At 42.2% G+C, this 14,399-nt stretch overlaps 1 protein-coding gene across 3 annotated transcripts in view; it reads right to left on the minus strand.

Annotated features, from left to right (window-relative positions):
* LOC139223120 (phosphatidylinositol-binding clathrin assembly protein) overlaps positions 1 to 14,399 on the minus strand; it is a 74,840-nt gene that overhangs the window by 5,214 nt on the left and 55,227 nt on the right. For 2 of the 3 annotated variants that reach the window (XM_070855082.1, XM_070855080.1), the window contains 5 exons: positions 7,715 to 7,858; positions 7,315 to 7,372; positions 6,704 to 6,836; positions 769 to 825; positions 34 to 150 (listed from right to left, as the gene is read on the minus strand). In XM_070855082.1, coding sequence (XP_070711183.1) covers positions 34 to 150; positions 769 to 825; positions 6,704 to 6,836; positions 7,315 to 7,372; positions 7,715 to 7,858 — 509 coding nt within the window. The remainder of the gene's footprint in view (positions 1 to 33; positions 151 to 768; positions 826 to 6,703; positions 6,837 to 7,314; positions 7,373 to 7,714; positions 7,859 to 14,399) is intronic. The other variant, XM_070855081.1, reaches the window with a different exon arrangement.

Here is a 14,399-nt window from a genome sequence, read left to right on the forward strand (position 1 = left end):
AAATGTGTGTGTGGGTGGGTGTTAAAGTGTCACCTGGGCTCCGGGCATGGGTGCGAAGGGGTTGGTAGGTCTGAGAACAGGCTGGTTGTACATCATTGGCTGAGGAGCCATGACTGGTACCCCACCCATCTGACCCATCTGGGGAGGGACCTGGAGGGGGAGAGAGAGAGAGAGAGAGAAAGTAGACAGAGGAGGACGGTTACGATAGACAAAGATGGATAACAAAGAAAACGAAAGGAAAGACAGCAAGAGAAAAAAGAAAGTGAGAAACCAGAAAGGCAAAACAGCAGAAGGCAGAGGAAACAGGTGTAAAAGGAGGAAAAAGAAGGGGGGCAAGAGCGGGTAGATAGAGAGAAGACAAAGAAAATTGTTAAAGTAGCTACTTGTGGGCAAAAACAGCCAAACCGTGAGTAGTTCTAGTTTTCTGTGAGCATTTGTCACTTAGAACAACATTTTCCTCACTTATGGTCAATACTTTTTAACAGTTGTAACTTCCCGCCGTGGGACTAATAAAGGAATATCTTATCTTATAGAAGTGTAAGCTGAATATCAGACAAAACAAGACATCTGAAGACGTCACAGTGGGTTCTAGGAGCTTGTGATGGACATTTTGTCTCACATTTTACGGACCAAATGATTAATTAACCAAGAAAAAGAATCTGCAGATGAATCAGAAATAAAAACTGGTGGCTGCAGCCCTATTCTGCGTGTACCTGTACAATGGGTGTGACAAATGGTATGTTTTTCCATGTATGTGTGCACTCTCACCATTCCATACACAGGCACTTGCGGTGTGGTCATGGGAAAAGCCATGGGAGCTGGAGCCTGGAGGAAAAGCAAAAACCAGGAGTCAAAAAAAAAGCAGAAGTGGCTCTAAACATAACAGAAAACACACGTGGGTCAAACATTTCATGGCTCTTGCTGCTGAACATTTAGATGATTTTAAGGTCTTTAATTCTGACAAATGTCACATGTGCCTCTTTTGACTCTGAACACAATAAATAAACTGAAGTCGGTACACTGTATGTGGAAGGAGAACACATTTAATGCTGACCAAAAGTGTGTGCATTAGGGGCGCAACACCATGAGCAAGTGGTACTTAGTGGAATCCCACTGGGAGCAATCATTACCATGGCTTTAAAAGGGGTGGTTCAGTAGGGCAGCGTTTAGCCGTGCCCTCCCCACTTCACAAATCAAATCCACTACGGCTGAATGGGCCTCAAATTCAACATGACGGCCAATTTGTAGCCGTCGTTTACAACCCACGCACATCCTCACCAAAGCAGCCGATTCCTGCTCGACACACTGGTAATTTATGGGAGCGAATGTCCGCGGTGCATTACAGTGTGGTATCAGCGAATGTCCCGCAGGAAAATCAGTTTGCACGATAAGACGTGAAGATGCAGCGCAGGGAGCCTCTCGCACAACAGCAACACAACATCAGTATTAATATTCACTGATGTTAGATCAGTCATCTATGGCCTGCAGTGATTTCACCGTTTGTGGAGTTACAGAGTACATATCACAGAGGCAGCCACTCAAATATAACAAATAAGGATCTGCATTTTTCAGTGAGATCTGGGAATTCCTGCAAGCATCTGCAGATGTTACAGGATAAAACAAGTGTGATTTTTTTCCCCCCCTTTAATACACAGAATATAACTGTACAGTATTTGCTGCAGTCAGGAGTTGAGATCGCTGGCTCTCCTGCAGGTCAGCCTGCTCACCCGGAAGTCGCAGGCTCCCACTGTTTTCAAAAACCCATTAAAAACAGCTTGCAGAAACACGCTGCTGCCTTCACAAACCCAATCCATCATTGTAAATGAGACAACTGAGGCATTTTTCTTAACATGACTTCATAACGCCTCAGTCATTGCAGAGGTATTAAAAGCACTTCCTCTCTGCCACAGATGGAAGTCCCCAGCTCCAGTACGTAACCGTGCACATAAATGAAAAAAGGTGCAGTATTTCCATTAAAAGCAGTAATTAGCTGTGTGAAATCATATATTACTTTAGCAGCCTTATGTAAAATGATGGATTACATTAATCAAAGCAGTACAATGGTGGGTTTAGCCTTTCTATGGGGAAAAATAAAACACTGGCATTATCCTTTAATTGCTACTTATGCAACAATGCATTTAATCAATGCTTTAAACAAATGGCACGTTATGCTGATTGATCTATAAAGTCTATTCATACAGTTTTTTTTAATGCAAAACTCTTCATGCAAAGAGTGGAGCTGACTTCTCACTTTAATACAGTTTCATAATAGAGTATGAACTTAAAAATGTCCTGATTCTCAGTCCTGCCGTTAAAAAGAGGGTCTTTTCTAAGCTGATCTAATGATCATAGATAATGATACCACTCGAACGGCAAGTCACACTCAATCTAGAAATGCGTGCATCATGTCTGTGTGTTCACATTTGGCTGAGTTAGCTACTTTTTTTTTGGGACTTTTGAGAATTCGCCTCACGTCTCTCACCCTGCGCCTCCTCTTCGTTTCTCCCTCGCCCTCCTGGGGAGGCGCGCCTTATAGTTAGAAAACCTCAGCCTCCAGGCTTCTTCATCTATATTTACAGCAATACAATGTATGGAGTGAAGAAAATTAAAGTTTTAAAAAGTTTGTTTCACTCTGTAGACTTCTGCTGCTTAAACTGTAATTTTCTTCTCATCCCCACTCGAATAATGTTGATAAAATGATTGTGTTGATAAGAATTAGCTGTAATTAGACGGCATTTTTAGAGAATGATCATTTTATTTCAACATCAAGCATGATGCATTACCTCATTCAATATAGACTTTGTGCTGTTATGTGAGATTTTAAACCCAAAATTGGGCAATTATGAAATACTGTAACGGCTAAGCTTCAGGGGGACTTGAAAAGGGAGGACAGGAAGAGATCTGAAGCTAAAAGGTTTCTGGTCGGGTCAGGTGAACCCACGAACTGATGTCATGAGCCAATCGATGCGACTGATCCTGTATCTGCTCTTAGCTCCAGCCTCTGGGGAGCCGGGCTGTGAAAGCGGATCATAACCATTGATCAATCTGATCTCTTTTAGCAGAGGAGCTGGCCCGCAGCCAGAGGAGTGAGAGAAGGAATCCATTTCAAGCCAAAAGACGTTACGTGTCAAATATGTTTTTTGCTCACGTAGTAATGCACTAGTGGCCATGATTTAAGCTTTAATGAGCTTTACCGTCATCTGCACCTGAACCACGTGATAGTTTGCAAACCATCCGTCTCTGAGGTTGACCGGTCTGTCTGCCTTTGTGTCTGCTTGTGAAAAATGACTGCATTACTTTATTTTATTTTTCATACATGACACGAGGATGTCTGAGAGAAAAACAGAGCAGGTGAGACACTGTTTATGCACCACTGCACTTTCTGTATCACTGTTTTTGTCCATCTGTCTTTCAGCCCAGCTGTCAGCTTTCAGTGCTTTACATTTGTCTGGATCTGTCTTATTGTTCTCCAACTCTCTCCTGCCGTTTCCACCCCCCTCCTCTCTCTCTATGGTGCCGGTGTATTCATTTTGTCTGTCTCCTCCCAACCTTTTTAATGCGAGTTTCAGCGATTCGGAGCTGAACTTTTGCTATTTGACTTTGAACTTTGCTATCAGGTGACTCTCTTCTTTCTACGCTTTCTCTGCAAAGTCAGACGTCTGATCTTATACGACCTGCATGGTTAAGTGAAGGTTAAGTAAGTAGAAGGCTTTGCGGGATTTCTGGCTGGCATTTTAAGTATCAAGCGAGCACAGACCGTCGCAATCTCGCCCTTCTGGCGAGAACCTCAGATGTGGGAGTTTTACTTATCATGCATGATGCGTGACAACCGACTTATTCATAACTCTGCCACCTGTGATGTCTTATGTATTACTGCCACATGCCTTATTTACCACATTATGCCTTATGGGTTCTTGGGCACAATAATGAGCAGTTCTATTAATATTCCCCTCCCCTCTAAGCTTTATTTGTTCCTGGTCAAAGCTGATGCATTTCTTCTGTGTTTGCTTGTCTTGCTAAATGTACGTTGACGGCAGGATTCAATTCACTGCTGACCAAACAATGTGCAGACTTTTGTCTCGTACCATATTGGAGGGGAAAAAGTATTTTGGTTTGTTTTGCTGAGAGAGCAACGGCTTCATTTTTTTATTGTGCTACTGAATTAATCCCCATAGACAGTTTATGTTTTTGCTTGCTTGTGTCAGTGAGAGTCAAAGGTGAAATAATACAGTCAATGACACAGACCGCGAACAATGCTGACAAATTGTCTTGATTAGTCTGTCGGTGCCAACTTTGGGTTTAACGATAAGGCTGTTAACAAATCCCATAAAAACACCAAACACAACAATGTGCTAGCCCGTCTCTCGGTACTTTCTGACTGCCTGTGGCATTTTGTCTCATTATTACCATTCTCAGCTGTGGCTTTGGTGCTCTGGTGAGTATTTACCCTTTTTCAATTTGTTGACACAATACCACCACACCTCTTCTTTGAGGAAGATGTACAAGGGGCAAATACAGTAAGGCAAAACCTGAACTTAAAAAGAGGATCTGGAATGAAAGTTGCAGGGGAGGAGGAGAAAAGTAGCAGGCGGTTCTGATTTCCTGGCATCAGACAGTTTACTTAGTGCTTACATAACTAGTGCACATCGTTAGCCTGTAGCACAGAGGTGAGAGGGTTATTTGTGGAAAGAACAAAATCAAGTATTTCAAAAAATAAATAAATAAACAAGTGTCTCCAAAGACGGCAGGGGAAAAAAAGGTGACAGAGATGGAGAAGAGGAGGAAGACGGTGGGAGGGGAGGTTGGGAGCACATTATAGAGGTTATTGAGCAGCTTGGTAAGACTTGTTTTACTAAACAGGGATAAGTACTTACATAACTAGCATAGAACATTCCATTCTGCATCAGGACGCAACAAGGAAAAAAGACAAAAGACAGGAGAGGGAGACAGATGGAGAGAAAAGATGAAGAGAGAACCAAAGAAAAAGAGAAAGATGAGGAAACAGACAAACACAGGAGGGGGTAGAGGATGCGAGAAAGTAAGAGAGAGGAAGAGAGAATCCAGGAAAACGAGGAGATGATGAAAGAGGGGAGCAAAAAACGGTATGACGAGGTAGAGAGGAAGAGAAGGTAAAAGAGTGGGTGTAAGAGATTTAAAAAGAAAAGGGAATAATAAGGAAGAAAAGAAAATAGAAGGAGGAGGAGGAGGGAGAAAATGGGGACAAGAGAAGCACAAAAATGTATAAAATTGGAATAAAGGAGAAAAGAGGGAGAAAAAAAAAGTGGAAAGACAAAAGTGAGAGAAAGGTTAGAACCGCAGCGTAGGCATATATGCATCAACAGCAACAAGTAAAGGAAAGAAAAAGACAGAAACACAGTATGAGGGGTCAAAATACGGAGGTGCAGATGTCAAAAGCAGTGTAGCGAAAACAGGACGCGCAGATGACAACGCAAAACAAGACATGCGATAAAACAGAACACGAGCGAAGAGGGGAAGGAAGACGAGTGGATGACGGTGCAAAAACAGATGGAAGAGAAGCATGGAGAGGACGAGCAGGACAGGAAGGAGAGATGGGAGGGAATGACAGCAGGGGTGATGGGACAACAGGGGAAGAAAGAAGGAGAGGACCAACAGGAGAGGGAGAGAGAGAGAGAGAGAGAGAGCAAAAAAGCAGATAGATATTGGGGGAAAGGGAGAAAGAGAGGAAGCGGAGGGTTAGTGACAGTTTGTCCTCGTCAGCCAGAAATTGCTGTCCAGAGATCAGGAGGACAATCAGGAGCTGCCAAGATCAGCACACACACACACACAAACACACAAACACACACCCTCACACACACACACACACAGAGCATGCACAGGCAGATATACACTGCACCAAGCCACTACGCTCACATACACCAATACTTCCATCTATATATGGGACACAAACACGTCCAAACATTCACATGCACACAGACGAGTCCAGCATTCAGAGTGTGCACTGCAACAACTTTAGATTTAGTCTTTCTAAGCAAAGTGTCTGCAAGTTTCATTCAGACAGATGAGATCCAACAAGATCCAACTTAAACGAATTACACCTCCGGAAATGGAAAGAGTGAGTAGCTACACTGTTTTTTTTTTCCACAGTTAAAGGAATAGTTCTACATTTTGAGAAGTGTAGCCTTTCCCCCCCTGGTTAAAGTCTTCAGGCTAAGCTAAGCTACCTGGCTGTTGGGCTGTAGCCCATATTTACACGGACAGACAGACATGAGAGTGTTGATGATCTTCTTATCGGATTCTTGCCAAGAAAGCAGAAAAGCACATTTCCCAAAATAATGAACTATTCCTTTAATACAATGCAATCAGAAGCCATTAAACATCTTTAAAGCTGAATTTATCACTTAATTTAACTTTTTAAGACGTTTGCAGGACTTACAGACACCTTGATGAATCCCCATAAAGGATCATTCATTTCTATTACAGCTTGGGTCTTGCAACATTAGGAATTATTCATAATGCTGCGGTTGTTTTCGGTTTTCAGCAATTAACGTGGTTAGGTCAATGTTATTACAACCAAAAGGAATGATGGCCTAAAGTACCAAAATAAGATAAGTTGTAACTTTCCTGTTTATGGCAAATTCTCAGGTTGTGTAATCACTGCACCACATTGTGCTTCTGTGTGTGTGTGTGTCTGCATGTTCAGGGTGTGTTTCTGCCTCCTCACCACGTGTTGTACAGGCATGGGCTGTGGGGCCATGGGCGCAGGGCCCCACTGTGTGGTCGACATGGTCTTATTCTGCCAGTTCTGGCCCCCCGTCAGCTTCTTCTCTCCGGGCTGGTTCCACTGCATATCTGGCCTGGGGAGGGGCGAGCAGGGCAGCGAAACAAGCACACTGTCAGGCTCCTCGTTTTGCATTTTCACTTGCTCAACCTGAGGCCAATTTTCTCAAACAACACCCAAATCATGTCTTGGAAGAAAGAAAATGCAGTAGACTTACATTTATTTTCTATGTTCCCAGTGAGGCGCATCATGAATTTTAAAGACTAACAATAATGCAACAACGGCAGAAACACGAGTGTGAGTCCGCGTCTCTTTCCTTTAACACTCTACTGAAGCGCTTTGTTACAACCCTTTGCAGTTCAAAGCAACTGAGGACTTTGAAATTTGATTCTGACTTTAAGAAGTAAACATTATATTTTGGCAGACAGTAGGTGGGAATGCTGGCAGTGAGATCAGTATGACAGAGAGGCGTGTTTGTTTTGCCAGTGGATAAATCCTCAAGCCCATAGTACGAGCACTTTCAGAAAGGTATCATCACAACTCAAGACACTTACTTCTTGGCTGGGGTCCCACCAAACTGCAGATCTGAGGGGGGATAAAAACGAAGAGAACCTGAGTGATCAGAATTGAAAGAGAGTAAATAAAGATTCAGAAGCAGAATGCTGTTTTTATAAGGTGTAATTCTGGTATGTGAAAGTGAAAGGGATGCAAGCTAAAGGTCTGAGCATTGAGTCTTTAAATGACAGCGAACATCCTTGTATCTATATACTCAATATGAGTGTAAAGAATTACGGTCTACACATATGGATACATTCAAGGCCAGGCATTTCACGTTTAATTACATAAAGGTTTCACCAATAAACCACTGCTTTACACACACTGAAACTAATTAGGTGCTCTTTTCCCTTTTGTCGACACATTCAAGTATGTGTCCACATGCATCTGGATACTCACTGCCCACGAGGTTGGCCAGAGAAGAGTCGAGGTCGTTGGCTAGCAGCTTGCCTCCAGGATGGATGGCCATTTGAGGAGGAGGAGGAGGTGGCGCAGTGTGTGTGGGCATCGTAGGCTTCAACAGGTCACCTAGAGCATCGAAACCTGAAGGAGGAGTGAACGTATGCATGTAAGTAAGCTGAAGAAAGAAACAACACACACACAGTCACACTTTTGATGAGGCAGGTAACGACGACACCATGTAGGCAGAAATGAAAACACAAGGTTTAGAGCACCAGACAGACACACAGAAAGAGGGTAAAGGTAAAGGTTCATAAAGGGTAAATATACGCTGAAGAATACAATGAACAAAAAAATGGAATTTATTGGTAGAATAATCACTAAACTCCACCCCTGAACAGCAACCATAGCTTGGCGACTTAAACTAGGCAAGGCAAGCTTTGGATTTCTCTTCTCTTTCTTTTTGTCAAACACATTGGTTAGTCCTAATCCTAAAAGCTTTTTCTTTTGTTACCAAACTAAAGGCTTTTCTTCCCAACCATGAGCCTAACATTAGCGTAATTAGCTAGCTAGCTAGAGGTGGTAAAATCATGCAGCATTTCAAAACAGACAGCCCTCCAGGCGTAGCCGGCGGTGGCCGAGGGAAAAACAGCGAGGGACAGTCATGTTTGAAGTGAGGAAAGTTAAGGAATGGCAGCAACTGTTTTATCTAACAGTTAAAAGTGAGACGGCATTTAATCTTGAATCTAATGAAAGCCAACCCAAATTTTCCTTTTCAAAAGGGTCCACTCACGAGCCGACCACTTAAATGAGGCAGTGCTGGGCGGTTTTGATCTGTGAATATTGCTGAGCTTTACATCCTTAACGCGAACCTCAATCTCGCTGCAAGACTCGCTGTTAATTGAATTCTTCCAGCCCTATTTTTAGCATTTACCTACTTTGGGTAGAGCTCCCTGTTTAAAGCATATATACTCTACCCAGACTCTACCCGATATATTAACGTTTCTTACTGTCATGCAGCAGCCTCATTCTATCAGCAGTGGGCCTATAATCCCTGACTCAGTAGCTTGCAGCACTTGTTCTAGATGATTGATTTATCTGTTGGTAGCTGTCATGTATACACTCTGACTCCGAACAGTGATTAGTTTTGAAAGTGAGTGTGTGTGTGTGTGTGTGTATAGGTGTGTGATTTTGTGTGAGAGAGAATGTGAAAACTGATTGTGTTTGTCCATCGCCGGTAGGTGCAAATGACAGAGTAATTTCCTGTGTTGGTGTGCGTACGTGTGTGTAAGTGCCTCTGTTAACAACTTCCCATGTCAGCACTCATCCAGCTAATGGCTCAGTATTCCTCTGCTGGTAGAAACCTGGAGGTGTGACGGTGCATCTATGTGTCTGTATGTGGGAGTGTATTTGGTGGTAAAAGTGGTCAACATGGCAAGTAAATTAAAAATTAAAAGCAAACATGAAAGTGGGACCTCATGATAAGCTGTGGGATTATTACAAATGTTCATATATGTTTGGGAATTCAGTTCTTTCCTCGCTGTATCAAGCAACTATACGGGGTTATGAAACAATAACTGGTGACAAGTATGGAAAATAAAATGAAGACAGGAGCAAGGGGACAAAACAAAGCTGGGAAAAACGAAACAAGAACAAGAACGATGTGGATGTGAATGCAAGACAACCACTGTGAACACATCGTGTCCCTGCAAAACACAGAGGAGGAGGAGGAGGAGGAGGAGAGAGGAAAAAAGAAAAAAGGGAGGAATAATATTTAGTTAGGAAGCGGTGTGTAGGTCTGACAGCGGTGCTGACACAAGAGATTCAGAAAACACTTTTCCTGCTAGGTTAGCAGATGAGAGAAACAGAGGGAGAGAAGGAGAAGCATACAGAGACCGACCAGATGGAAAGAAATAGAAGAGATGAAATGAAAGTTTAAAAAAAAGAACAGGGGGAATGAAGAGAGCTGAAAGGAGAGCAAGGGGGAAATGAGGGAAGAAACCAACTATCTTTTTAATTCTCTTGACTCTAATTTCTTTCCCTTTGTCGGCATTTCCATTATTGTTGTCACTGTGATAAAACACTTTGGCAATGTGGGTGATTTTTTGTGTCTTAAACCACCGTGTCAGTAAAGCCCACTGAATTAAATTGAACCAAGAGAGCAATAGAAGAGAGGCAGAGATAAAAAGGGGGGAGTGAAACAAGCTCCCTCAGTAGATCGTGCAACACCAAGGGGCAGAGAGAAGAAGAAAAAGAAAGCAGGGAGGGAGGGGATTGGGAGGAAACTGAGAGCGCTGTATTGAACTGGGAGGATAATGCTATCAGTGTTAGCTTAGGTGTTTCAGCAGAGGATTTGACAGTCAATAGAGTTTAAGATCAAAGGGAGGGGAGGAAGTAAATCCATGTCAGGGGTTCAATTCCAAAACACTGGAAGGAAGAAATCTGCTACTTACAACCGAATGTGACAGAAATTTGAAAATGTTAAGATTATCCAAAGCCCTTTTCAGACGTGGAATATGTAAAATTGCTGGTTTGGTCTACTGGTTAGAGTGAAGGCTTTTCATAATCCCTCATGGTTTTCAGATGTGACAGGATCTTTACCGGCAGAGCCACCGCGCTTACACCGCATTCAGCACCTGTTGCATGAGAGGGAGCCGGGTCGTTCTTGCCGATTTTATCATCTGTTGCTGTCAGATTTCATCAGCCGCAGCTAGCTAGTTAATTAAGCTAATGTTAGCGGGACATTCAACAAAGTGATGGAGCTGACTTGAGGAAAATGCATCATTCTTGTATTGCAGTGTAGTGCTAGTTAGTCCTAGTGTGATATAACAAGCAGACTGTTAATCAATTCTAACACAACCCTGTTAACTCTGCTGTTGTGTGTAAGGGGGGATAATTGAGTGGGACATTTATTCATTTATTTTCCATCAATAAAAGCAAGATGTACATTTAATCTTTCTCCGTGTATTAAACCTTGAGCTGCTGCAGCCTTTACGTAAATGTGACAACGTTCAATTCAGACTTGTGTTACAGAAACACTACCAAGTCTGACCTAGTAAGACTGCGGTCATGCCTTTATGTAAAACTTGTGCTTATTTAGACATTTATATAACAATCTGTGTGTCTGAAAGGGGCTTAAAGTAGCAGTACAAAAGCGTGATTCATTTCTTTGATAGCTCCTATAACCCTTGACAGTTTTACTGTCATATGTCTACAGAAACACAGGTCGGCCCTGAGCACAAATTGAGACAGTAAATGATTAAGTGAATGAGACACAGGAGACAAAAAAAAATCATCAAGAAAGAAAAAAAAAAAACAAAAAAAAAACATTGCATCAAAAAGTGAGAAAGATTAGGTTGCTCAAAACCCACTAGAGGCATAAATAAACACAGCAAACTCCCATTTAAATAAAATGGAAGCAAAAACATCCCAATCTGTGGAAAAAAAAGGACGAAATTAACGGCAAACTTAAGGACCCATTATGTAGTAAATCAGAAAAAAACTTCAGCAACACAAACGTGTGTTCTGCCTTTCCAAATAAAAACTCTATAGAATTAGCAGTAATGCTTCTGCACATCAAAGACAAAACAAAAAAAAACTAGATAAAGAATACAGACTTTGCAGAGGAGACAGAGGAAGAAGAACGAACTCTGAATTGTAAGAGGGGAGAGAAAGGAAGGAGTGGGAGAGCAGATGGAAAAGAGTTGCCTGGGTGATTCTTGCCTTGTGAAGTGTGATGGGGAGACGATGAGGCAAATACAGACAGAGAGAGAGAGAGAGACAGATGAAATAAATGGAGGGGGGAGCAGGGGGGAGGAGGAGGAGAAGGAGGAGGAGAGTGGGAACGGTGTGAACAACAAAAAAAAAAAAAGACAAGCAGGAGCAGGCAGATGGAATGGAGCGAAATGATAGACGACGTGTGAGCAGACGTGGACTCACTCAGTTACAAACACTAACAAATATCAGGACACGTGGACGCCCAGAGATACCGAGACTAGATATGGGCGCATACACAGAAAGAAGCACAGACATACAGTACAGTAGCCACACACACACACACACACACACACACACACACACACACACACACACACAGGGAGGGAGTTTTGTGAGATGCTGCCAGTTGCCCAGATGGCGTATTGGTAGTTGTAGTGGCAGCTTCTACACAGGCACTATTAATAGAAGGAAGTTAGTCTGTCCAAAGCCAGAACCAGGCTGCTCTCTGGAGCCACAAGCCTCCCACCGTTACTTCTGAGCAGAGCAGCAGAGATCAACGGGGTTAAAGGCGATAAGCAAGAGACATAGCAGCCGCAAACTGAAAATCTGCTTTAAAACAAAAGTAATGGCTTCGATATACATGGCAGTAATGTGAGAAAATAGAATCATGCTTCCTGCAGGGAAATAGAGGAAATCAGAGACCAAATCATTGATGATGAGCGATGAAGCTCTGTATGACAATGCTGTTTTGATCAAGTCATACAAATGAGTTTGAACGACATGTGCAGGGACTGCTGGTGTGAAACAGCTGGCTGATTAATCCTGGCAAATTTCCAGTAATGCTGATTGATGGGCGGCGTCACTGTGAAAATACAGTCTAGGCAATAAGTTTGAACCTGGAATAGTACTAGATCATAACTGACTGTTGGAAGGACAGAAAGAAGCAGAAAGTTTCTTAATCAATTGATAGCAAACAATTCCAATTAAATAGATAAATAGATTAAAATGTATCAGTCACTCTAGGATAAAGCTGTACCAAGATTTCCACTGAATCTTGAAAGATAATTAAAAACATTTTTGTCTTTGCCAAATAATCCCATGAAAAGACCAAAACTAACGATCCAGTAGTCTCTTAATACTTTCTGACAATCCCAGCCCGTATGTGGCACTCAGCCCATCAGGTCACAGTAAAGACGATAATCTATGAAAAGGCTAAATAATATTTTGAAGCAGCTGGGCACTGTAGCTTGTAGCGCACGTTCCTCAAACAGGAGGAAACTGTGCGTCTATTGGGCACTATTTTCAGCTGTGGATTAATACACATTTGGTGCGCCGGTGAGTATTTGCAACAACACGAACGGTGAATGTGAGATCGAATCTAGAAATAAAAAAAAACTATCTATTGCCCGATGTTCATCACAATGAAGAAACATGTCACACAGGGCACCAGTGTGGCTCACTGAGAAATTATATATATATCAGGCTTTGGCAACAACAGGAGCACTTGTTGGTAGGATCAACTCATTGTTGGTTTTGGTGTTTTCATAGGATTTATTGACAATAAGAAAAAAAAAAGTGTAAAAAATGAATGTAAAAAAGCCCAAACTTCCTCTGATCTACAGCAGTTTAAACCTGCATCTCTTTCTGAACTTTCTTTCTGCCTTTGTTGAAAATAGTCTTTAAATGACCTCTGCAGGTAGTCGCTCTTATCTGCTGTGCCTTCTTCAGAGCCGTTGATGGCTCGCCCTTGCCTTAAAATGATATGTGCTGCAGGAGCGTCTCGGGACCCGAAAGGGTCGAGAAGAGAGATTGATTGTGTCAGTTGCCGAGAGGTTAAAAGAAAGTAAGCTAATAGGAGGGCTCGGAGCCAAAGTCTCAGACCTGCAACACTTAAAAGCCATCAGTCTGAAGCTGTCACCATAACAGGTGGGAAAACCAGAACGAGAGCAGCTGAATACGTTGGAGAGAGGGTTCCTACACCTCGTCTATTGCGCTCACTGGATGTTATTCAGAATCATTTTATGTCTTATAAAACTGAGAAGTATCCAATTAAACTATATGACCAAATAAACTTAAATGAGGCCAGATCTACAACATAAAAGACCTTAGATTATCTCATTTTCTCTAGGTTACCTGGAAAACATTTGCCCATTTGCCTATATTTGCGAAATTGCAGACCTGTGTAGGAACCCTGACAGAAAAGACTTTCAAGATGAGTTACTGAGGAAAATAAGAGCTGAGATCAGTAAACTTTTGGTTCAATCAAATGAACAAAAAGAAGAAAAAAAAAAAAAAAGAAAATGACAGGAAGAAACTGATGTGTAATCCTCAAAGGCCCTGAAAACCTATTATCTCACACAGCTTCTTATTATTAGTGATGGGCAGTGCCGTTTCACTGGAGACAACCTGGTATATACAGTTTTCTCAGTGCTTTTCTTACTAGTTTAACAAGCCTGGGGCTCTGATGGAAAAATGGGAAATTTCGGTGCACCAACCACGATTTAGCAACATCCAAATCGATGACGGTAGTGGGATTGTCACCGCATGTTCTCAATCAAATCTCATGAAATTACACTCATACAATCCTGAAGAAGTAACTCCTCATAAACAAATGCGGATATCTTTTTTCTGAAATCTAACTTTAACCGGAGATAAGCTGGTCGACATAAGCAACAATTATAGAGAAATTCTCAAGATTTTTCAAGTTTTCAGGGCCTTTCAGGGTATGTAGAAACGTTTTCCTTTCTTATATTACATACAAACTGAATTTAGAGTCAACCGATTCCCCCATCCCCCATTGTGTTGAGTTAAAGTATTAGAAACTATATGTGAGAAGACAACGGGCTATGTGACAGAGCTAAAAATGCTACAAACACCCACCCAGTGGTAGGAACAACCACAAGCTGCTGGAGCTAGTCAGAGGGTTAGTTAAATGCTATGCTTGCGCTGCCAGCAAAGCCAAAAAGGT

The sequence above is a fragment of the Pempheris klunzingeri genome, chromosome 23 (genome assembly GCF_042242105.1).
Source record: "Pempheris klunzingeri isolate RE-2024b chromosome 23, fPemKlu1.hap1, whole genome shotgun sequence".
Taxonomy (NCBI): Eukaryota; Metazoa; Chordata; class Actinopteri; order Acropomatiformes; family Pempheridae; genus Pempheris; species Pempheris klunzingeri.